Source organism: Porites lutea, chromosome 2 (assembly GCF_958299795.1).
Source record: "Porites lutea chromosome 2, jaPorLute2.1, whole genome shotgun sequence".
In the NCBI taxonomy this organism is placed as follows: Eukaryota; Metazoa; Cnidaria; class Anthozoa; order Scleractinia; family Poritidae; genus Porites; species Porites lutea.
Window position 1 is genome coordinate 482,501 of NC_133202.1, and position 24,261 is coordinate 506,761.

General features: G+C 38.3%; 2 protein-coding genes across 4 annotated transcripts in view; both read left to right on the top strand.

The window, feature by feature from the left end:
- The first annotated feature begins 7,166 nt into the window (after positions 1-7,166).
- LOC140929151 (type I iodothyronine deiodinase-like) lies at positions 7,167-8,738 on the top strand. Its single transcript, XM_073379023.1, has 2 exons — positions 7,167-7,277; positions 8,460-8,738. Exons 1-2 carry the CDS (start codon positions 7,167-7,169, stop codon positions 8,736-8,738), a joined length of 390 nt encoding a protein of 129 aa, XP_073235124.1.
- Positions 8,739-11,687: 2,949 nt separating this feature from the next.
- Positions 11,688-24,261, top strand: part of LOC140927314 (puratrophin-1-like) — a 31,388-nt gene continuing 18,814 nt past the window's right edge. The window contains exons 1-5 of one of the 3 annotated variants that reach the window (XM_073376937.1): positions 11,688-11,940; positions 14,206-14,382; positions 15,045-15,420; positions 17,067-17,195; positions 21,848-21,977. In XM_073376937.1, the coding sequence (XP_073233038.1) occupies positions 11,881-11,940; positions 14,206-14,382; positions 15,045-15,420; positions 17,067-17,195; positions 21,848-21,977 (872 nt within the window). In that variant the 5' untranslated portion in view covers positions 11,688-11,880. Of the gene's footprint in view, positions 11,941-14,205; positions 14,383-15,044; positions 15,421-17,066; positions 17,196-20,701; positions 21,020-21,847; positions 21,978-24,261 lie in introns of those variants that run through there. The other 2 variants (XM_073376938.1, XM_073376939.1) reach the window with 2 other exon arrangements.

Below are 24,261 nucleotides of genomic sequence, written 5' to 3' on the forward strand. Positions count from 1 at the left end.
TAAATAAGACTAATATTCCACAGTAGTGATGCATTTTAAGTGCGTAGTGTTCTTACTGCTACCTATTTCACCGGTCAAGTAAAATCGCTTCAGCAGGCACGTATCTTGTAGTTGCAATCTAGTTCAGAAGTTTTCTAAACCCTAGCACGACCCAGTCAACAAGGCAAGAAGATGGCGGTCACGTGCCAGGTGTGCCCATCAGATATAGTAGCGAGTCCACAATGACAAACCGTAGAGAGGTGCAGAATCTCACAGTTGTAGCCCTGACTCACTACATTAACAGCTTGTATGCAAAGTATTAAACAGCAAACGATCCAGACGGCAAAGCGATGAGAGAGAAAACAAGCTTTCAACAAATTTACCCGATACTGATTTCGGTTTGGAAGGCTATAAAAACGATAAAAATGATTCATATTATTCGGTTTTTCACCCTTTTGTCTCGTTTCGTTTCGGCCTATTAAAAAGAAATATATGCCGAAAGAGGCGTCAGCTCTGACAGGCTGTGCAAAAATGTACTGTATTTGTATGGGGACTAACCTGACCTGTTCGTGAACACTCAATACTCACTGTGTCGAACAATTTTTTTTATACAGAGATAGTCTCCGCGCCAAGTACTTGAGTTTTATTTAATTTGGTTGGTAAATGGACAAAAAGCAGCGCGTAAAATCCGACAGTGAGAAACAAATAAAATAATTGACGTTCTTGTATTAAATCTTGACATTATTTCCCTTTTCAGAAAAGAGGGGTTCATAAATAAGCAAAACAGACTAGAGGGATTGCGCGAGTTGCATTGCGCCTTGATCCAAATTAAATAACGTATTGCCGTGATCAATCTCACTCCGCGGAATTTCAGTGATCTTCTATGCTACAGTTCATCAATGGAAGTGGCTGTTGGTCTCAGCTTGAAAGTTTTGTCTATATTACCTGACAATTCAGAGCAAATTATGTCCTACTTAGTCTGTGAAAAGAGAGTATGGATCGTTTAAGTGGAGTTAAGTTTTACATGCTTGGAGTATCATTTAATCGTCTCAAATATTAGGCCTTCTTCGCCCGCCGATAGGCTTATGATAACGCGTTTTTCGTGACTATCAAAGAAGTCTGAATGCCGGCAGATAAAACAGATTAGCACTGTATTGGTTGTCGTTAAGGAGCTTATAGGCTCATCCAACAGCTGATAAAATACGTCATCCAGTTGTAGTGAGCCAATTTAACTAAGCTGGGCCGAGCTGTAGCCTCAGAACAATGAAAATCCCACAGAGAAAAAAAAGAACCCCTTCTTAAAGAAAGCTTCCGTGTATCAACTGTGATAACCAGAAACTCTGGTTGCAAAATTTGAGGCCGAAGAGTTTTGATGCATTACTAAGGTGTTGACCTGGTTTGACCACGAGACTAATCGTTAAAATTGAAACGTGTGTGTGTGTGTGAGGGGGGGGGGGGGGGGGATGGGGGGAATGACGGGGATGCTTGTCGTCTCGCTTCGGGATGTAAATTGCAGATTTTGGTTTCACTTAGGGTGTTTGGGATGAAAAGTTACCATACTTGCCCATTCAGGTATCGCTTAGCACTGTACATAGAGAAATTTACAAATAATTTTCTGACACTGACCACACAGAAATCTCCATCATATTAGGGGTCAGTTTAAGCTTGAGCCAAACCCACATTGGTCTCCCTTAGTGGTTTAACTTGAATTTTCCGACGAGCAACCCCATCACTCTTATGTGGGAGATGGGAATCCCCCCCGGGGACAAATCATTTAGTGCAGCTGCTCCAAAGTTAAGTCAGTTATTAAATTTAACAGCCGAGACAGTGCGGTACCAAAAGCTAGAGAAGCCGGCATACCTCATCGAGAGACGGAGCAAAACTCTTGAACCCTTAGGTATTAATAAGAGAGAGAAAATGTGAAATGTAATACATTCCTTATTCAGGCTTCCATTTTTATTTATTTATTTATACTTTTTTTAAATTTCAAATTTCTTTCATATCACTTGTTGAACGGTTATTGTTTTCATATACTTTGAATATTCCCTTTTTTCTTTTTTAAATTTTCCCGTGTTATTATTGTATCATTTTGCACGCTATTCTTTATTTCAAATTGTAACGTCTTAGCTTAACCTTATCATTGTATGTAAGACCCTGAAGAAAGATAACCTGAGATCAATAACATTCCGGCGGGCATGGCGAAACGAATTTTAGCGGTAGCCGTGAGAGAGAATGTATGAGAACCGTTCAAATTGGGCCTGATCTCAGGTTGGAAGAAAGAAGGCCGCGCCTTCCTAAATATCAAAATTGGCCTTACTTCTTTTGTCCAAAGTTATGGAACGTCTTACCGGACTATATTACTAGACAGAGAAGAATTTCGATAATTTTGAGAAACTCCTGAAGACCTACTATTTTAGAGTAGCCTACAGTGCCTCTGTTTACGTTTTTAGAGGTTCTTTTGTTTTCTACTCTTATTTCCATTTTTTATCTCTTGCTCAATTTTAGTCATGCTAAATTACTGGTGTAGCCATTGACTGTAAATAGTTTCAGTACATACAGTAGGTAGTACGTATAACTTATGTTCTTTATATGTCTCATTTTCTGGATGTGCATTTGATCAGATACCTGTGTAAAAATGCGCTTTAGAATTATTAAATATTATTATTATTATTATTATTATTATTATTATTATTATTATCATCATCATCATCATCATTATTGTTGTTATTAAAATAAAGTACGCTATAGCGGTTTGGTGTATAATTCCAACATTTAACCGAGAAGAATTCGGAACTCTAGGAAACGAGTAATTGGTTTAGTCATGAACAAGTAAGCCGCCCAAAAGTCTACTTGATGCGGGAGCATAACTGTGTTTTAACATGAGATTTTAAGAAAAGAAAACAGAAACAGCTTGTTTCACCGATAGACCACAGTGAATAAATTTTGAGGAAAACTGAGAGGCCACAAGACAACTAAAAAAAATCAAGCGGAATGAAATTAATGGCTGAATTTCAATTTAATTTTTTATCTCCTATTCTTTGACGTTTATCACTGATGATCACGATCTTAATCCTCCAAGAGTTTCAGGAATGGATCAAATATTTTTTCAAACATTTTTTAAAACTGAAGTGCTGGTGAGAAAGGTTAACCAGTTTGGATTGACCGCAGAATCAGGCGCCGGCTGCTGCAGCATAATTTACCGAGAGTTATCACTCTGAGTAGATTGAGGATTCGGTTCAATATGTGAGCCAGTAAATTACACCTGGTTTATCAAATCGTGAGTTCATGATTTGGCGTGCAGACTATTAAAATTTCAAGATTTGACTTGCAAACATTGAAATTTTAATATCTGACATGCAGAATATTACAGATTGTGACCTGCAGAATACTGAAGATATGACATGCAGAATATTCCGCTTTAAAGATCTGATATGCTATTTTTGTCTCCTTGTATGTTTCCTCGCAATGATCAGTTATACGGTGTAAGAAAATGATAAACTGGTCGTAAATTTATTTATGTTTGCGTTGATAAAGTTACCCATATACGCTATATCGGAATTCAGTGGAAATCTCCTTGAGTGCGGGATAAACGGGAATGGTACATATACATTGCAGCTCTTAAGAATGCAGGGGCGGATCCAGGTTTTTTTTAGGAGGGGGTGCACGCGTCTCTTGCTCTACTTCGACACCAATAAACCACATAGTTTTTTGTTTTTGCAGAATACCAGTTGTATTAGAAAGCCGCAGGTCATCTCAGGGGAGGGGGGGGGGGGTGCGCACCCCCAGCACCCTCCCACTAGATCCGCCCCTGGAATGCATTAAATTAACTGCAAAAACCGTGGACGAAGATCCTGCTAGTTGTAAACGTTGGATCTCTAGAGAAGAGATCAAATCAGCCAAAATATAAAGAACAAGAACGAGAAGTCCGAAGACTACAGCAAAGCTGATTTAAAACAACGTGTATTGTTTTCTATAACGATATTTCGGCTGGCCATACCATGCATGACGCTTTCGTCCAGAGAGAACACAAGAACAACACAATTGCAATGCATGCACTTGCAGACCCAAACTAGTTCAGCTATAAGTTGGCACAATTCAAAACACAGTTAATTAGATGTTGGTGCATGAATGTATGTCTCTTGCTCCTTGGAGTTTAAAGCAAGGATGAGACCAAATTCTCATCGGATGGTGCTTCTACTGTATTCCTAAGTCAAAGATTATTACCTCTTTCAAGCATTTGTAAAGTGTAAACTATACTATTCGTCATCATAAGCAAATGGGTGACCTTAGTCTTCCTCAGGAAGATGTTTCAACCTTGTTCCCAGGCTCCTCTCCTGCTCGTTCCCCGGAACCGGCGACGAGTAGGAGAAGACCGTTGGAACGAGGTTTGAAGATGTTTTTGACCCAGAGGACCACCCGCAGGGATTGCTCGTTTAGATGGCTCGATAGAGCTTTTCACGGTCAATACCTCCCAAGTTTGAGTATAAACTACGTCGCCATAAACAAAGATTTGAAACAATTGCCGCCACAGTTGTATTAGATAAAGATGAACATTTGTTATGATCGGGGTTGCAATGACATCGGAGTTGTCATAGCAACGAAATGACGCCATTACCTATTTTACTTGAAGCAATACTTCTCGGCACTGCGAACTGTTCTTCCAAAATCGTTCACCGGAGCTTTTTCCTCCAATAGTCTCCTTGATGTTCGTGAAGTTTAGGCGAAATCTGTAGGAGCGTTATCGAGATATTTTGGGAAGAAGTTTTCATGGTTAGAAATACGGTAAAAAATGGACAATCTTGATGTTCGACTGTTATCTGTAGAAAACGAAGCGCTTTTGACATGCAATTTCATCTCATAGTAGTGTCAATGGTTTTAAAAACGTGGGTCAAAGATTATGGAGATAGCTTCATCCGATTGCTAGAAAGAAGGATTTGCTTAGTATTTCATTTTCAAGTGAACAGCAGTAACTGACAATGCATTTGAAACATGCATATCAATCATCTTGAAACTAAGAAGTCATATAAAAGAACGGTTAATTTCAAGATTCTTAATTTAAAAAAAAAAACTATTGAGCGGTTTAAAAATTATTCGCTAATTTGTTAAAGTAGACCGAAATGTTTACAAAACCGCTAACTAGAGCGCCTCGATACATACTAGTCAAATCCCTCTTTCTAGCAATCGGCTAGAGTTATCTCGGCCATGATCTTTCAAAAAGTTTGAAACTACTATGAGGTGAAATTGCATGTCAAAAGCGCTTTGTCTCTCACAGATAACAGTCGAACATCCCAGTTCCCAGTGCCGAGAAATACTGCTGCAAGTAAAATAGGTAATGGCTTCATTTCGTTGTTATGACAACTCCGATGTCATTGCAACCCTGATCTTGACAAATTTCCATCTTTATCTTATACAACTGTGGTGGCAATTTTTCCACATCTTTGTTTATGGCGACGTAGTTTATGCTCAAACATGGGAGGTATTGACCCTGAAAAACTGTATCGAGCCACCTTAAACAACCATCGAACAAACAAAAGATTTCATTGGGATCGGAGTCTGGTTAAAAAGCCCCACTGGAATGAATTTCCGCCCTTTTTGTTCATAACCTAGGGGCAAAGATTTCATTCAATTAAAAATGCCTCAATTGGGTCGGAGTAATTGGTTCAATAGGTTTTTGAGAATTTTTGGATCATTTTTCGAATACTTTCAATCGTTAAAATTAGGGATATATTTTAAATTATGGAAACTGCATGGGAAAATATTGGATTTGGGGGTTGTTGAAATTGAAAACATGAAGGGAATAATTAGCAGACAAATAACAGATAGTCACTACGAGGTGCCCCCGGCTTAGCTAATTAGCGAAACAACTGCATGCCTCTATCCTTTCCTAACCATATTTATATTCTACCCCCGAAAAGCAACCTGTAAGGATCAGGGTTTAAACCAACCATATCTGTTTTAGTTGGGGCTGACTGGAAAAGAAGCTAGGCCGATTTTTAAAATTTTTTTGCCCTTTTATACTCTTACATTGTGGAATATTTTCAACTTGACAAGAGTTTGCCAGGTTTCTTTGTTGTTTGTTATATCGGGTCGGCATGGAAACTAATATATCTAACCTGCTGAACAAGCACTTAGCCTACGTGATGGCGGCAACTTTATTTTTCTTGTGTTTTCAGCTTTTGTTTTTCTCGTAGTATATTTGTCTGTGGGTGAGAGTGAACACAAATGGCTTCCTTAATTGACTTCCGTTGACCATTATAAGCTCTGTTTTCAATTTGGCCGTTCCTCCAGAAGCTAAGGACTAGTTGAGTTGTTTGGCTGGAAAAGGGATAAACGCGGTAAATAATCGGTAATCTTGTAAAAAAAAACATATATATATATAAGAAAAAAAAGACGTTCTTGTCGTGTAAACGAAAGTAAGACGCCTCCGCATAAATAAATAACAGCGATTCAATTTGTAGTTGCTTTTCTTCCGTTCAGTAGATCATTTTGGTATTCAATCTACACACTCTTCGTTGTCAGTATCAAAGCCATGCCAGTCAGTCGTATTCGCACGAAGGTTCGGACTTTGATAACAGTACAAGCTTAACAATTTCACATCAGTTTTACGCATCATTTTCTCTGTACCCGAAGGACCACTGTAGGATCTTCATTGGTGTACCTTTTGTTTAAGGTTCCACGCCTCCTTGCCTATAATTATTCTATGTATGTATTGAACTGATTTCAAAGCAGCACTCTTAACACGGTTTGCTTTGAAATAAATCAATAAAAGCGGGGTAGTCAAAGGCCCTCGCTATTAATGAGTTCACTTGGGAGTCATGTTGTTCAGAATAAATACTCTAGCTTGCAAATTTTATTTTTTGGCAAGCCTTCTTCGGCTTGCTTTCGTTTTTGGCAAAGCCCTGAACTTCATTCCACTTTGTACAAAGTTACTGCAAAAAGTGTTTCTGAAATGGTCAAAGTGTCGAGTGCAACCGGAGGATTTCTGGCCCACCATGTTCAGTTCTGAAATGGAAAACGCTCTTAAGTATGTGCTGTGGAGAAATATGACAAAGAGAGTGCGCCCGGGTGGACTAGCCATTAATGTACCTTTAGTCGGTCTTGATGGTAAAAACAAAATGTTGCTGGATTTTCAAAGAGTTGGAAGACCTTTGGTGATTAACTTTGGCTCTTGCACCTGACCTGAATTTATGGCGGACCTGCAGAAATTTAGCAGAATTTGCCGGGTTTTTCAACAAGATGTTGACTTTCTTCTTTTATACATCGAGGAAGCACACCCTACGGATGGATGGGCGTTTGAGGTAAGACCACTTTTTGGTACATAAAAGTAAGCGGATCATATCAGGGCCATTATTGTGTGACGTGATCTGTAGAAACAAAACTGGACAGCTGCAGAACTAATGTCTGATATATGAAGGTGTTTCCTTGTGCGGCCATAAAATGCTCTAATAATGTTAGGTAGGGTATGAAGGGAACCTTTGCAAAGCAATGCAACTTCTTTTTCAGTGTTTCATAACTTACACTTGATTACGTTTATACAACTTAAATTAATCTTAATTCCCTTTATACGTTATGCATTATAAGATGACGAAGATTTTTATCCAGTGCTACATACTGCAAAATAAAAGGGACAAGTATCATTTTGTTTTCAACGGCCCGAAAGGCAAATATGTTTTCAGTAAATTGTAAGGAAGAGCTATGTTACAGACTATCTTATTACGTAATACAGCCCACGTACATAAAAAGAACTTTATTTTGTCCAGGATAAATGAATGACCTTGTCAGTTCCCCTCAGGTTTCTCAACTGAAACATAATCGTATCTCAGAGCCCGGCTTCCGTAAAAGGTGCCCAGTGCCGGTAAATAAAGTTCCGCGTTTATGCACCGACCCAGGTCTCACTTTGCTGCTACACATTCTCTTTTTATTATTTATCCTCTAAATTCTGTTTTATCATAAACAACAACAAAAATTTGACTCCTGGACGCGCGGCAAAACAGCGTTACCAGAGTCAGTCAGTAAAAAATAGCACTGATCAGATACTGTACTTTCATCAAATTCATTACTGGTATGTCTACTTTTGTCTTTTTCATGTACTTTTCATGATTCATGTATCCATCAATTTTGTAATGAACACCTTTTAATTGGTTGCATCAATTATCCTCACGAAAGTATATCTCATCTCTGTATACAATGCTTTAATCTCAAACCTTCACCAGGAGGACCACCATAACCCATTTAATCCTTTAAGCCCCAGTTTGATGAGGTTTCAGTACAAACTCAGCTTTCGCGATGGATCCTTGCATCTTGAACTATGACAAACGAGACCCAAGTGCAATACATTTTTTTTCTCAGGGGAGAAAAAGAACAAAACATGCGTCATTAGTAAAAAAGGTGAACAATTCCTTGTGTTGATTTTTACTGGACTAGAAAGAACAAAAAGATTTGATGTTTATTGCCTACCAAGTAGTTATTGTTTTTTTTAGAACAACTTCAACATACCACAACATCGTACCACCCAAGAGAGATGCCAGGCTGCCAAGTTACTGCAGGCTCAGTGTCCTGCTGTTGAGGTTCAAGTGGCAGTCGATACCATGTGGAATACTGCTAATGCTGTTTACGGTGCCATACCAGAAAGACTTTACATCATCAAGGACAGTACAGTTTTGTATCAGGGGGGAGTGGGACCTTTTAGATATGACCTCAGTGAAATGCAGAGTTGCCTAAGTCATATGATTACAGGCGGCGACATTAAATTTAAGTAGCTTATAAATGGATGTTATGCTATAGCAGGTTTGCCTGCTTAAACAACGATCAATAATGCAAAAGTTATTTTTTCCTGACGTTCGCCAATCATTTGTATTGCCATGTTTCCTTCTTACTGTAAATGTGAAAAATATGGCATTTTTTCCTTCTCAAGTAAAAACTTCAAGCCTTATCTACTATAGCAAGTTTACCTTGGCAAGTTTTACTGATAGCGGTGCTAGCGGACAAAGACAGACGCAGAGTATAAGTGAGGGCTACCCTGCATAGTTGGCGGATTTGTTCCAAGAGGGGAGGGGGTGCGGTAACGCACATGTTTTAAGGATTTTTTAAGGTTTTACTGATGATAGTTTACACTTCAATTCCAGAAGGAGCAGTGCAGACTTGAATGTTTTTGAAACACTTAATTGATTTTTTTTAAACATGTGTTTTAAGTGAGGTTTAAAAGAAGAGGACCGTAATGCTAGCATTAAGATCAGTAATGAATATATGAATTTTGTTTATTTGTTAAAGAGCACTGTTATAATAGTTACCAAAAATTGCACATGTTGTAAAAACAAAGATGGAGAAGATCTTGATAATACAACTATCATACCAGACCACAAACTGATCAGAATTCAGTACTTGCGTGAAAAAATATGTAAGCAGGCAGACGACCAAACTATTAGCTATTAAAGAAACTTTGCCGGCTGTCTTTATGTCCTTTTTACCGGTCATTGCTGATTTTCTTGACCAGGTAATTTGAAATGAACAATACCAATCGCCATCGAATATAGGAGTTGCGGGGAGGTATCACTCAGAAACGTAATTTGGGAGAAGTCAGATGAAGCTCGTCGGAATTTCAAGCCACCACCCGGCTAAACACATTCTGATCCGAGCTTGTCAAATAATCCCCACAACTTGTCCTTCACGTGGCTGGCCGGAATGACCACGTCGAAATGCCCAACCCTTGTCCTGTGAGAGAATTATTGCTGCATATAAACAGTCACGAAATTGATCTCATATTTGCCGGAGCAGAATTGAACCGGCCTATCAAAGCGACAGAAGTAACCGCAGGTTCAACATAAGCTGTTCCAGTTATCGGCATTTTGACTAAGGCTTTGTTCACATAGCTTTCAGTTGGGACTTACGGATTTTCCAAATCTCGGTGCTGGAGAATGACTTAAGTTGTTGATCAGTACAAACTATACCTTCGTGGCTTAACATGTCCATAAAAAGTTAATACTGCGGCGTCCGGTTTTTGACCACGCCTATTCTTGTATTGCAGAGCTTTCCATATTAAGAAATAACAGCGGGCTTGTGCAGACTTCTCTCTATGAACAAATGACTGAATTAACCGAATAAATGATCTTATTAGCGGTGTATGTGTTTGAAAAACACAGTGACTGGTCTGTTAAAGCAACCCATTGATCTGGAGATTTTCTGATTTTTGATTTAAATATCCAAAATGATTCAGTAACGAGTTAATAACACTGGATATCCTACAACAAGATGCGAAATGTGATTGAGAATATTCTCGACCTTTGACACATGCTTATATTAAGTAGTGGCTTAAGGACAAGAAACCTAAACATGTTTTTATATTCTCTTTTTTTCTAAAAGAACTCGAACCGAGATAAAGTGTTCAACTCAATATGATTATTTTTCATCCAATTCCTCCTTCTTTTTCCTACTCCGTGTGTTCTTACAATGCTTCGTTTCAACTTTGCCTCACATTTTCGTCATGTGCAACTTATTTGAGGAGGTCAGTGGCGGATCAAACCCTCACGGGGTAATCAGGCTTCGTTTGAAGTCATCTTAGTGTAAAAAATAACTCAGTATGGGAGTGTAAAATCGTTGGTCTAAAGAGCGATTCAAAAACTATAATGACGTCCATTTTGAAAGTCCATTTTCCCTTTAAAATGTTGTTTCCGAATATATCGTTTCCTGTAAGGCGCCTACTGACAGCGTCATTTCAGTCACGCTACTAGGTAGTCCAAAGAGAAGGGCCCTGGTGATGACGTTGTGCAGCCAAGAAACAACACAGAAATGACAATTCAAAAGGGATTAATGGACGTAACTTGTCATTTTTTTATTGCTAGCGATTTTTAACTCCCATACGAAGAATGAATTAACTGCAAAAATCGTGGACGAGGATCCTGCTGGTTGTCAACGTTGGATCTCTAGAAAAGAGATCTAATAAGTTCAAATATTAAGAACAAAAAAAAACTAGAAGTCCAAGGACTACTGCCAACGTGTATTGCTTTTTCATACAATATTTCGGCTGGCTATACCAGCCATCTTCAGGTTTACAGATGTTACTGAAACTTAAAGAAGGCTGGTATGGCCAGCCAAAATATTGTTATGAAAAAGCAATATACGTTTTTATGATAAGCTTTGCAGTAGTCCTTGGACTTCTCGTTATTTTGTTCCCGTACGAAAGTCCTGTCTGCTCTGTGATCAACCCTTTACGTTCGCCGTCTGACCGAAATCCGATGTGGGCCTCAGTTTTGGTCTAAAATTGGGGGGTGGGGGGAGGGGCTAGAATATGCTCTATTTATTCCTGAAACTGAAACATCAGAAAGGCCAATGTTTTCCCCAGAAAAAGACTAATGTTCGAAGACTAACTGCAAAGGACCGCAAACGAATAAACCAAGTGAACATAAATCTGCAAAGTTGATCGTAGTACGTAAAACTGATTAATTTAGCAAGACAAAAACACGGTTTGTGTAGCCGATGACAGCTGTCCGGGACAGCTGTTTCGCTATTATGTTATTGTGGCTCATCAAAGCGTTAACTGCGCCCCAAATAACAAAACACTCGCACACTAAAATTGGACCTTCAACTCCGTCGAATCACGTCGTTCATCTATTACGTTTGACCCACGCACTCATCGTTCACTGGTGTTCATTAGTCTCCCCTGGGGATGGTGGAGGGGGACGGAAGGGGTGATTCTTGAGCGGAAAAGAAATGATGCGCATAATCCAATATGGCGGAAGTGTGTTGTGAACTCCCTAGACCAATAAGGAGCGGTTTGATACTTTAAACGAGCTAGAAATGACCTGAAATATTCACCAGCATAACGCTGTATTTGAGGCTTTTATTCATGAGAGATAATTCAGCCAATGTCGTTAAAGGTAGGTGTGTAAACAAAGTATAATTACAATGTTCTTGGACATTCATTCGAACGTCTGTGCTACAGCACGAACCTGGATTTCTTCAAAGGTAATATTATACATAGCATTGCAGGTTGTATGAATATTATAATTCCTAAATTCAAGCTAATTCTGTACGCGTGCCAATTTGAAAATGAAAAAAATTCCCTCTTGGTAAGGACCAATTATCCAGCTATTGTAAATAAGCTGTTATTTCTCGTGCCTTGCTATGCTTTGTTGATTGCTCATTTGGTCACAGTTGGAAAACGCTAGTAATATATTATCTTTTGAACATTTTCTTTTGTATTCACTTGTTAGAAACCTAAAGGTGTTTGACTTTCTCAAAATCATTTACAAATTATGTAAGCTTAAAAGCTTTCGTAAGCACGGGATTAGGCGTATCATTCAATTGAAGGCATGCCAACTTTTTATTTGAATAACGCGCTCAGGCATTTTTTTCCCAAGCGTAGCAGTACAGCTGGCTTTCCTTCGCCATGAAAATATTTTGTGCAAGGGGATTATATTCATTTATCTATCACTCCTCACTCAGCCTAACCCTGAAATGGCAAAAAAAAGCTTTAAACCAACAATAAAAGTAGTTTAACCTAATAATAAAAGGATCAAAAGTCAGCTTTGGTTACTTTTGGTAAATACGTTTAAGCAAAGCATGTAGACATTGGATAATGATGTTGATACTGTCAAATTAAGAAATCCGTGAAATCTTAATTTTGGGAATGTTCGTTGTGTCGTTATGAATTTATCAGCAGTTATCCCGGTCGAGGGGGGGGGGGGGGGGTGACCCAAGGGAACCCCTGGTCATTTGCACAACGACATTTACAAATCCCCCCTACCCAAAACCACGTTTGTTTAACAAAAAGCTACTAACGCCCCTCTCTTGGGGGTAAAGAAGTGTGCCCTGCCAAGTCAAAAGTGCAGTATTTCAAAAGAGTTCTGTTTGCCATAATTAATTTCCTATTTGCTATGATTTTTTGTTATACATATAAGAGTTAATTAAATTAAGCAAAGAAAGCTATTCCACCTGTTTTCTGCACATGGATTATGGGAAAGGAGAAAATATTTATGTTTCCTGGTAATGAAGAACTAGGATTCCTTGAACATATTTTGAAATGCTTTGTTATTTTAAACAATTATAGATATTTACAAATCCCATGGGTCTTCTCCTGGGGAGGTGTGAGAAATCTGTTTGCTTTGAAAGCCTGTAGTGAGGAGGCCTTCCGACGGGTGGAAGTGACAGGTGACATGACCCCAAAAACTGGCAACAATCTTCTCGGAAAGCATGGGACAATGAACAGAAAAGGAGGCAATAATTCTGACAATGGCAATCTATTTTTTAACTAGTGAAGACATCTGATGTCTGCAGTGACACAACAATTTCTCTTCCATTATTTTCTAACATTTTCTGTTATTTTCTTTGAATCGTTTCTTAATGTTGGTATTTAATATTAAAGACCAGTCCCTCCAGCAAGAACGGTTAATAACAGTTAATTCTTTCCAGCTTCTATTTATTCAGCTGTAGGTTCCAAAAATGAGTATCACAAAAAAGTATGCTGAATGGATAGCAACATTTTCTTCCTCGCTAAAATGCAACAGCAACATTTTTCCTAACCTACAAGGCATCAGGCAGTCTCAGAAATGACCGACTAAGTGACAGCAGCATAACCCCCCCCCCCCCCAACTGGACTGCCTCTGTAGTCTTCTGTATAGAAAGTACTAATTTTGCCTACCAGTACTTCCATTTTGTGGATTCCTTTCACATAGAGTCTGTGGGCTGGCTCGGGTAGTACAGCAATATTATTGTTTATACAGACTGTATATCTTCTAATTTTAAATGGGGTCTTCTAACTTTGCCATAGGAGTAGCCTTACATCTCATCTAGGCTCAGGGTGCAAAGAAAATCATTTTTACAGCTTGCCATTCGGGCAAGCTGAAGCTAGCATTTACTAGCCTGGACGTCATTTCAACTAGCTCCAAAAGCTTTTTGATGAGCAGAATTGATTTCACAGTTCTTCTCTTATTCGAATTCCTCAAAAAAAACATCACTTGCCCATCGGGCAAGTTTAAAACAGAATTCAGTAGCCTGATAGCAAAATCCACTACCCCCGGGGTATTGAACACTAGTTTCTTAGCACGTTGAGGCTAAGATATACTTTGTTTTTATTCCATATTGCTTCTGGTTTCTTGCGGGAAAAGGGAAGAATTTCACTTAAAGCCCTTGTCATGTTAACCCTGTGTAACTGAAAAAATACATGTACTGAAATGCAAAGATTAAAATGTATAAACAGACTTACAAATATGGATGACTTGTTGATCTTAGGAAGAAGAGAATGATTGGGACTGGCGATCCTTGTGCCAGGACTTCTTGTTTGATTCTCAAGTTCCACATCTAGAAAATCTCTTAAAAACTCACTATGCAGGAGATGTAAAGAATTTTATTCAACAATATCTGGAACCTGTTTTAGCAGTTCTAAAGGACATCAAACTATCAGCTGAGGTATGTTATACATGTCATGTATAAAGAAGATTTTTTCTGGGTAGAAGGTTATCCCTCCCAGCCGAGTCAACTTAAGCAAGTGTTTATATGAGAAAATGGTTGACACCTTTGCCCTGTTCAACATTGCTCATGTATGCTCTGATTGTCTAAAACCAAAGTGTTTATAGGGAGAAAAGTTGGCCTGGATAGGAGGATGACCTTGCCATCACAAAAGGGTGACACGGCTGGACAAGTCACCCTTCTAACCAAGCCAACTTTTTGTTTCTCATGTAAATGATTTTTCACATTTTGTAAGGAAATATATGAAAAGATGGATCACCCAGGGTAGCTTGGGTGGGTGAGTAACCCTTCAGCCGAGGACAAAAATCCTCCATATCATTTTCTCCATAATGATTGGAAAACATTATGCATGGATTTATCTTGAACCTTGACCTTTCTGCACCGAAAGTAACACAATATTGTCAATGTTCAAATACTGTTCTTTTATTCACGATTCTCTGTCATCTATTCATTACTGGGTTATTTCATTCATTTGTAGTTCACTTTATACAATATTTTTCTATGCATTCATATTCAGTTAATTAAAACAATTTTTCTTAAGTAGTTGTCTTTATTTTAAAGAAAACAAACAAGGCTCCTAATCTTTGACTGTTTTATTTCAGACTTTTTTCTCTGGTAATGGAAAGGTAGATGATGCCTGGATTCCTTACTACAAGAAATTTGTTGGTAGTATCATTCATTTAACAAGAATAGACCGCAGGCTTCATAAAGGTGACTTCTACATAAGCACCAGTTTTGCTGTTCCTGGCCATCTCATTGTCAAATATCATGATGCAGGAAATGTTCGGTCATTTCCTTTGGAGGCGGAAGATTTTCCTGAAATGTGGAAAACAGACTGGACCAACAAAATGAGAATGGAGATGCAAGGTCGGTTTTTGTTTCTGAACTGTGTTGTTAACACCAAGAGAGGGTTAGAGAGAAGGCCTTGGAGGTACCTAATGTCAGAATCTGGAAATGTTAGTGTGAAGCAGTTTAAGGGTGAGTCATCTTCTGAGCTGCTGTTTTAATGTAGAATTTTGCATCGGTCATTGTATCATAGTCTCTTTAACTAAAACCAGGGCTTCAAAGCTCTGACAGGAATCACTAATGTCAAAAGATCAGTGCAGCATGTGGTATTTCTAAAAAGAAAATGGCTTTAGGGGTTCACTTTTAAGGAACTAACGTTGCTGGGGAGGGAGAACTTGGCTGCTGCTCCCTTTATATTATTATTTACAGTAGAAATTTAAGTATATCCTAATAATTTATCATTTATTACCCCCCCAGAATAATAAAATCTTAAGTAGCTGAGTTGTATAAAGGATTCAGCACTGTTTTGCTGGCTACTTTCTCAAGGAGACACTGACAATCCGGCTATAAAATTTAGGAGAAGAAAGTTATTAACCTCGTCTGTTTGGTCATTAAGGAGACATCTCAGACCTTGGCCTTGATGTATTGACCTCGCTATCTCTTGGTCAATACATCAAGCCGGGCGTCTGTTTGAGATTTCCCTGTAATGACCTTACTCTGGATAATAAGTGGTATGTAATGCTAATATTATCTAATAAAGAATTAAAGGTTTTCATTTGATCAGGGACAATTTAGAAACACAATGATTCAGACTATATCATTTTTTTATTGCAAGTTATTGTCTGTCATATTGGATTGCAAAATAATTTATGAACACACAATAAATGCAAATATAGGACCGGGAAAGAAATGTTTTCTGTGCACATTAATTGACAGTGGTGGTGGGGTGGGGGGTCGTTTGGATGCTGTTTACTTTGGAGGAACCTCTGTGTTTATGAAGAAAACCCTGAGTAGTTCCCCAGAGACCTCAAAACATTCATGATTTACTATTAAGCATCTGATTTACTAAATTACATGAATTTATGCCTAAAATTTACTGATCTTGAGAGTGAACTTCCTTATCTGAAAAGTATGTTAAAAAAATCCTCCAAAGCAAGTTCATAAGTTATTGGTTGAAAAATTTGTACAAATTATGGCAAATTATTGCAAATTGAAAAATGAAGTTAGGTTTGAAATTATCTTACGTTAATAAAGAACTTTAAAGAGTTGCAGACAGCAACCAAAAGCACTCTTCCTGTAACTTGCTACCCACTGTAACAGTGCATTACAAGAATCTACCTACAGATGACATAGTTTTTCCTTCTTTGTAAGTCATCTACTCTTGTCATTTTCTTATCTCAGGGGCATCTACTTGAAAGATCTTTCTTCCATAAACAGCAACTTAATGAACACTTCTTATATGGCACTATTTATTTTATTTGGGCTACAGCTGTTTGTGTCAAGAAAAGATCATCAATCTAAGTGCCTCTTATATTGAAAACATTTTGAATTTTCAAAGCCAAGTACTTCTAGTGTTTCTTTATCACATGTTGTTTAGGAATCTTATTTACATAAGTATTTTTCTGTTTCCTTTTGTTTTTACTATTACTTTACTCATATCTATTATCATATTAGTTTTTTAAGTATTAAACTCTTTATTTTAATTTGAAGATCAAGTGCACAAGTTTACTAGTTCCAGTTGTTTATATGTCTGTCAAAGAAAGACTAGCAATATATGCAAGGATATTCATCGTGATAATAATAGTTGTTATTCTTCATTTACATTTCCGTATCCATAGTAATTGAGGAGGAGAGCCTAGAGAAAAATGTAATGAAAGTAAACCGACAGTCTTTGTTTATGGAAAAGCCACTGAGTGCTTTTGATGTCAACTTTGAGCTTCTTCACAGTGGTGTGGCTTCTCTACCAGGTATAATTGACTTATATGTATATATTATTCATCAACTGTACTATATCACAGCTATTTATAAGGACGATGCTTTATAGTCATTTCAGGGATGTTTTTAGTTCTGGCTGTTTTTTTTTCCTTACTGTGCGTAGCAAAAATGTGTGCAAAAACTCGGCTGTCTGTAAGTAATGTTTCGACCTGTGATGCCACTTACACTGTTTGTATTTTGTGAAGTAAATGTGACCTTTATCTATTGTATGTTAATTCCAGCACGTGCTTTCTCTTGTGGAACTGATTCTTTAAGTATGATTTGTAATTTCTATAACTTCCATAATATTTCCAGTTTTGTTGCATTTTTTATTTTGCTATTTCATTTACTGGTGGCAAAGCCAAAACTTGAGATGTCTCTGTTCATTCAAGTATCAAAATGGGTGCTAAAAACAAGTGCAATATCACTTGTGTTTGTAATATCATACTATATGGATACTAATATAGGTGCTCATTGGACTCATTGGTTAGTTTAAGTACGGTAACTACTTTATGATTTGCAGTCAGGAAATATTGTGTTTTTGTTGTCCTTTTTGTTTGGCTCTATTTCCATGGTTTCCTCACCAAACAAATTATCAATAATTACATCAATAATATTATGAAGCACAATGGGTATCATTTCTTAACTTTAAATAAACTAAGATGCATTCAACTCAAAAACATCAATATTTCCATTGCAACTTGCTGATTCATTTCGTTATAAATAGTGTTGAGCTATTTAATTTGACAAGGAAGTTTAGCATTGATGAAAAAGTGAATTTTAATTTAGGTATCAGCTGTATTAAAAAGGCTGACACGTGCTGGTTATTTTCACGTTGTGTCATGTCTTAGATGTACAATTTAACTTTTTATCTTTAAAACTTTTCGTCAATAATGTATTATGGATATTCAAGGTTTAGTTTGCTAAATGATGTTTCTTAAGGTCAACAAATTTTTTACTTGTTTTACCCTGAGTATTTTAAGTGAAGGAATGCCAACTACTCACAAACGTGCTATAGATGACAGCTTATTTAAGTGGCGTGACAATAACACACTCGGTCTACTTGAGCTGTCAATTGAAGGATTTCAAACTTAGTTCTTTAAAACGCGTAAAGCACGTTTGTACTTTCAATTCTTGGCATAGGATGGCTGTAAGAATTAATTTTGGAAGTTGTGAGAGAAATTTCCAATTTTAAATTGAAATGCACAGAATACGTCTTAAAACTACCTAAAAAACGGGTGGTACACTCTGTTAAGAGGTTAGCTCTGAAAAAACATTATCTTTTCCTTTTTTTACTTAAAATGAATAAGGCTCGCAGCTTCGCGATATAACAGGGCCCGCGGAGCAGTTTTTAAAGTACGGGGGCCGGTGACCACTTCTTTTGAAGTGGGGTTGTTGGGGGGGGGGGGGGGGGGGAATTTGGCCGTTCTCTCTTTGTGGCTGGTTAGAACAGTCAGATTACCGAACCTTTCTTGCGTCATTGTTGAGCGGAGTCATGTTTATAAATTTCAAGCCGCTGAAAAGTACCTTTCTCCTGCTGAGCCTGATTGCACATGCAAGATCCACCAGTAGAAGTTTGCTGATCATGATATTACACTGTAGGTTCCTGTAACCCGTTCATTTTGTCTAGTACGTCATCGAAATGCGTCAGAGACTATACCATCAGCCGATATAATTTGTTTTAAGAAACCGTAGTTCCGTGGAGTAGTCTTCAGATTTAAAAGAGAACCTTCGTAAAAAAGACTCCATTCCGCATTGTTGCATATCCCCCCCCCAGCCCCTCCCCCTGCGCGGGCCCTGTATAAATGTTTCTGTGTCATTGTGAGTGAACATCCATCTTTTGATTAAGACAAAAGGCTAAATTACGTTTCAAACAATTAAGCTATCCGGTGATTCGCTTGAAGGTGCATGAGATCAGATGCAGAAATATCTGATCTTGTTTTTATGCAGCTTAACTGAAAAAAACACTGCAGCAGTAATTACGCACCTGGCCAGAACTCATTAACGTTTTCAAAGGATATATTTTAATTGCACGGAAGAACTTTACCGCATTAAGCTCAGACGGGACAGCAGAGACGTGCACAGTTAAAGCTACAGTTTAAAGGTATTTACCGTTAACTGCATGAACGCAGTAGAGGGTTTCTCTTGGTGTACACATTCATTCTTCAGGAAAAACTGCCTTATCGTTAACAAAAACTTTTTTGGTCTTCAATTTTATGCAGAAGCGTTTTTGAAAACAGTCCTCTGTTCAGTGCGCTACGACTCCCAAGAATAGGCCGCGTGTGTTCAACATTAATTTTTGGGTTTCCTGAAATTTGTTGGATTAGGACGCAGAAGAGATTGCGATTTTACTAGAACGTTAAAGATGTAGATAGATGATTGACAATTTTATACCAGGAGTCTACAGTGTGAAGCATTAGTAAAAGCACCGTGTAATTAAGCAGAAAATAATTTTAATGTGATGGTTATCACTGTTCACTATGACGATATCAATGACGTCAGATGGACATTAATCAAACGTATTGCAAACAATTCGTTTTGTCAAACAACTTTTCCTATCTTACCCATGTATATGGCTGACGTTTTTGAAAGGACAGTTTCAGTTACCTAATTAACTTTTTAATTGTAATAATAATACAGTATTTTCATCAACTGAAGACAGGTGCAGGCGGCTGGCCGCTAAGGAAGGGAGGGAGGGCATGATACTTTTATAGTAGGATCACCCTTGTAGCAAGTTTATGTATTTTAAGAGGGGAGTGGTGGCGTTTTTAACGTTTTTGTATCCAGGAACCTCTACTTCCCAGTCTCTGGAGTTTCTAGATCCGAAAGCAAGGTTGTAAGTTTTGTCTTTTGTAGTCGAGCGCATCCTGTGTCTTAGTTGGCGAACTGTTCCCTGTCAGTCGTGAAATTTAGTTTCTTAATCTACCGCATGAAAGGAAGTAGAACGCTGCAGTAAATGAAAAAGTGTGAACTAAAAACAATATCTATTTGGTACTGAAGGAGGGCCGGCTCTGATCAGGTTAGTAATTAAAGAAGGTAAACCTAGGAAACGGCACCTAATAGGAACTGCGGAAAACGTTATACTATGTAAGTCTTCCAGCCGGGAAAATGCACTGTTTTTACTCAAACTTATTCTGTTACTAAGAGAAGATCAGACCTTCAGCTCCAGCCAACTACTCTAGAATGACTGTATATTAGAACTTTATCACCTTAGAAAAACTGAACACACGAGCACACTCACGTTGGAGATACATGCGACCAACATTGGGGTTAAACAGCCAGGCGATCGACCTTTAACCGGCACCAACTCTCAGTAACCTCACGCAACCAAAATAATCTCCCTTGCGAATTACAAATTGCGGCATTCACATTTAAACACACTTATTAAACTTAAGAGGAAAGCATACGACCAAATGTTGGTCAAAAAAGCTGAACTGACCAGTTGAACATATAACGATGTAAAAAGGCCGTTGGAGCGCTTTGCTTAGTTCACGTGGGGTACGTACCACCATTTTCGCGGTTCTGTCCGCACACGACCTTACTCACGAGACAAACAAACTTCCGACGGGTCAAGACTGAAAACAACAATACCGTGAGCCAATCCCACTACAAACCCAACAATTAAAATGATGTATGGCAAATGAGTAATAGTAGACAATGAAAGAAAGGATGAAAAAGCGACTTTCCGCCAGTGTAGCAGAGTGGGAGGAAAGAGTAATGCCGCATCCAGATCTCGCGTTCAACTTATACCAATTCTGCAGCCCTAATATTTTTATATTTCTTACTGATGTGATGTGTCTACGGCGCCAATTTAGAGGTTAGCAAGACTAAGACTGACCACCAGGAGGCGGCCGAGGAGGTGCTAATCAAGCCGCCTTTCAGTCTTCGAAATAATTCACTTTTGTAGAAGCTTAAAACCGAGGTCCAAGACGCCCCTAGACATTACACTGAAAGGAGATTTGGTGCGGAAATTTTAACAGTCAGAGTAGTGGTGGATACACTAAACACCAAATTTATCTTAATGTATCCGCACGCATCCAAAGAAATGTAGGCTTGTTTCCAACGTTGCCACGAAAATCGATCAAACTCTCTGAGGCACTTGCACAACTAAGCTTTGGGTATTTATTGGTGGAAATCATACGTCCAGTACAAGAGATAGAAAGAAGCTCGTCTTTCATAGGTTCAGGCGAAAGAAACTGGAGAGCGTAATACTGAGTAGTGCAGTCGTTTGTTGGCAGGGCTACTATTATTTTGCATCGCTTTGAAGAGCCTCAAAACATCTTTGTTAAAGAAAAATACAAATGATGGCTTTGTTTTGTTTTGTCTTGTTCATGAATGACTACAACCATCAGTCAGATGGCCCAAGTGATAGTAGATTGTAATAACTTGCGTCTTGCAGTTAAAATTGCTTAAAACTATTAAAAAGGTGCTCGTGGGTGATTTTTAGAGGAAAAATTCACTGTCTTCCCAAGCTAACAGTAATTTATTGAACGAGTGGTATGTATATTTAAGTTTTTTGTTGGCAAGGTTTGAACCCTAAAAGGTCCGAATTTCTCGTGATAAAGGCCCGTTTAATCCGATTGTTTGACGTGTAGTAGCGCAAAGTAATAGATTGAAGCTTCTCCCTTTTGATTTGTCATGTTAGGAAACAGAGACTTGCGAGGTGGACCAATTCTTGTTATTGACACATCAACATCTCGGCAGGATTGGGGAAATGTGGCTTATACGAGCATGGAATTAACAAGGCTCTTCATGTACTTCCATACCATACCAAGGTAAGTCAGGCCAAAGTAACTAAACTAATTACATAACACTCAGTACTTTTCGTGCATTTATCCTAGATCACGAGGACCTTTCAGCAGATTCTCTTTAAAGATAGATCAACTTCTAGTGTACCATGGTCCAACTGGACTTTTTTGCAAACTAGATTGATCTCCTTTTAACTTCATCATTTGCAGCCGCTACTTAGCCTGAAATTCATCCGATTGCTTCGAGTCCTTTTGTCCTCTCAACAACAGTAATAACGACTCGAAGTAATCGGATGAAATTCAGGCTCGCCGCTACTTGGATTGACCTCAAATTAGTACAAACAAAAAAACCTGTTGTCACGCAAGAATGGAATGTTGACAGTTTATCCGAGCAAGATATTTAACAATTTGTTAAATCTTCAAAAGATATCTTCACTCGGACCGCAACTATTGAAAATCGAATGTCGAACTAACTAGGTTGCCTTTTTTGATAGTCGCCCAAGTGATATGTGTTTGTTTCGTTTTAAACACCACACTCTAAACTAAACATCATTTATCTTTTCCTATAAATATACTTATTCCCGTACAATTTTAGTCGTATAGTCAAATCGTGCCTCGCTCGCCATTCAGCCTGGGAGCAAACTAAGCAAAACCTGCGTCACCCATGCGGGAAGTATTGAAAGTGGTGTACCCCCCGTCCCCCCGGGGGACTCTCGTATAAAAGAGGCGCGTATGCTCGTCGGAAAATTAGAATTAAACTAAGAAGACTAACTGGGCGTGGCTTAGGCCGGCTTATTTTATCCAGCAGAAGACCTTTGTTTTTTATTTCGGAAGTCCTTTACCTAAAACCCAAAGCGATACCTTTATAGGTCAAAATATTGCTTTTCCGTGCAGAATAACCTAAGTGAGAGCCTCCGGTGAAAATGTACCACGTGGGAGAATAAATTAATTTTCCCTTCTGTGAACCTTTTTTTGGGCTGCCTGGAGCTTATCTGCCACGATAAGAACTGATGATATTTAGCTATAACTTAAGGGTCAATAGATGCAATACCAAGAATAGTTCATTAGTGTCTACATTTCACTGGTACTGTAGAAACTTACAAAAGATATCGGAAATAACCTTACTATCTTACAGTGCTCGCAGTCTAGTCTTTTCACTTGAAACTAGAGATATCCGGTAAGATCTGTTCATGCGAGGTACTGGTGCTCCTGGTAGATGGTTTGCTAATATAAGTGTACGGATGTAGAATATTTGCCTCTTTCACACGAAATGAATGTCAAATACCTTACTCAGTAAAATGCTCAGGCGATCTGATTTCCAGTAAAAGATTTTATTGCCGTCTAAAAATGAATTCTGATGTTCTCTGTAATATCTTAAGCTGTGAATTCTCTTTCTTTGTTGCTTCCCTGTTATTTATCTATTTCATTGTAATTGTAGCTATTGTTGAAGAACTCTGATTTGTGTAAAATATCGTGTCGCAGTACATCATTTCCCCGCCTAGCGTCCATTCTTTATTGTAAGGACATATTTAGTAAAAAAGATTGTTGTTGTTCCTGCTGCCGGTTTCTATGTACAAAGAAATCTTATCTTATTGTATTGATAACTTGTATTGGTTTCCACGCCCGTCTGTGGGATGGTTCGAGTTTTATTATCTACCGGCCCCTCCCTTCCTTACGCCACTGTCTGATCAGTGAAGTAGTAGAGCTTGGTGTTGGATCCATCTACAGCTAAACTAGCGATACAAGACGCTACACTGAAAAAATCAGTGTTGTCAGTAACTTGCTTCAACCTTTACGTCTCGACGCCATTACTTGAAATGAGTGCAGCATTTGGCCAGGTGGGTTATTGTGTTGGATAGACATAACGCTGAAAAGCACTCACAACATGTTTATACACCTGTAAACTAAACAATGATTAACATAAATAAGCTCACATGAGCGGCTTATGATGACACTTGGGATCTTTACTCACGACCGGTTGTTGAAATCCAAAGCTTGTCCGATCTTTAGCAGTGATTTTGCCACTTTAAGGCGGGAGGTATGGTGAGAAGTAAGACAAGTAACGTAGCCCAGTGTGAGGTATGAGATATTGGTCGGTATTATTCTTTCAGTGTAGGGCATATGAGAAATATCAGTCAGTCAAGGTCATGCATAAAATATTCACCAACTGTCTAAACTGCTTTATCTTTTCTTGATTATAATTCGCTAATTCGTTCGCTTTGTTGACATGCAATAATATGCCCACTCTGTTGTTTCCCTTAATTTTCTGGTGAAAAGTGCAGAAAAACAAATAATAATAACAGGTAGAAAC

Coding starts and splice junctions, on each gene's coding strand:
- LOC140929151 (XM_073379023.1), top strand. CDS start 7,167: ATGGCGGACCTGCAGAAATTTAGCAGAATTTGCCGGGTTTTTCAACAA. Junction 7,278..8,459: donor CGGATGGATGGGCGTTTGAG/GTAAGACCACTT, acceptor TGTTTTTTTTAG/AACAACTTCAACATACCACA.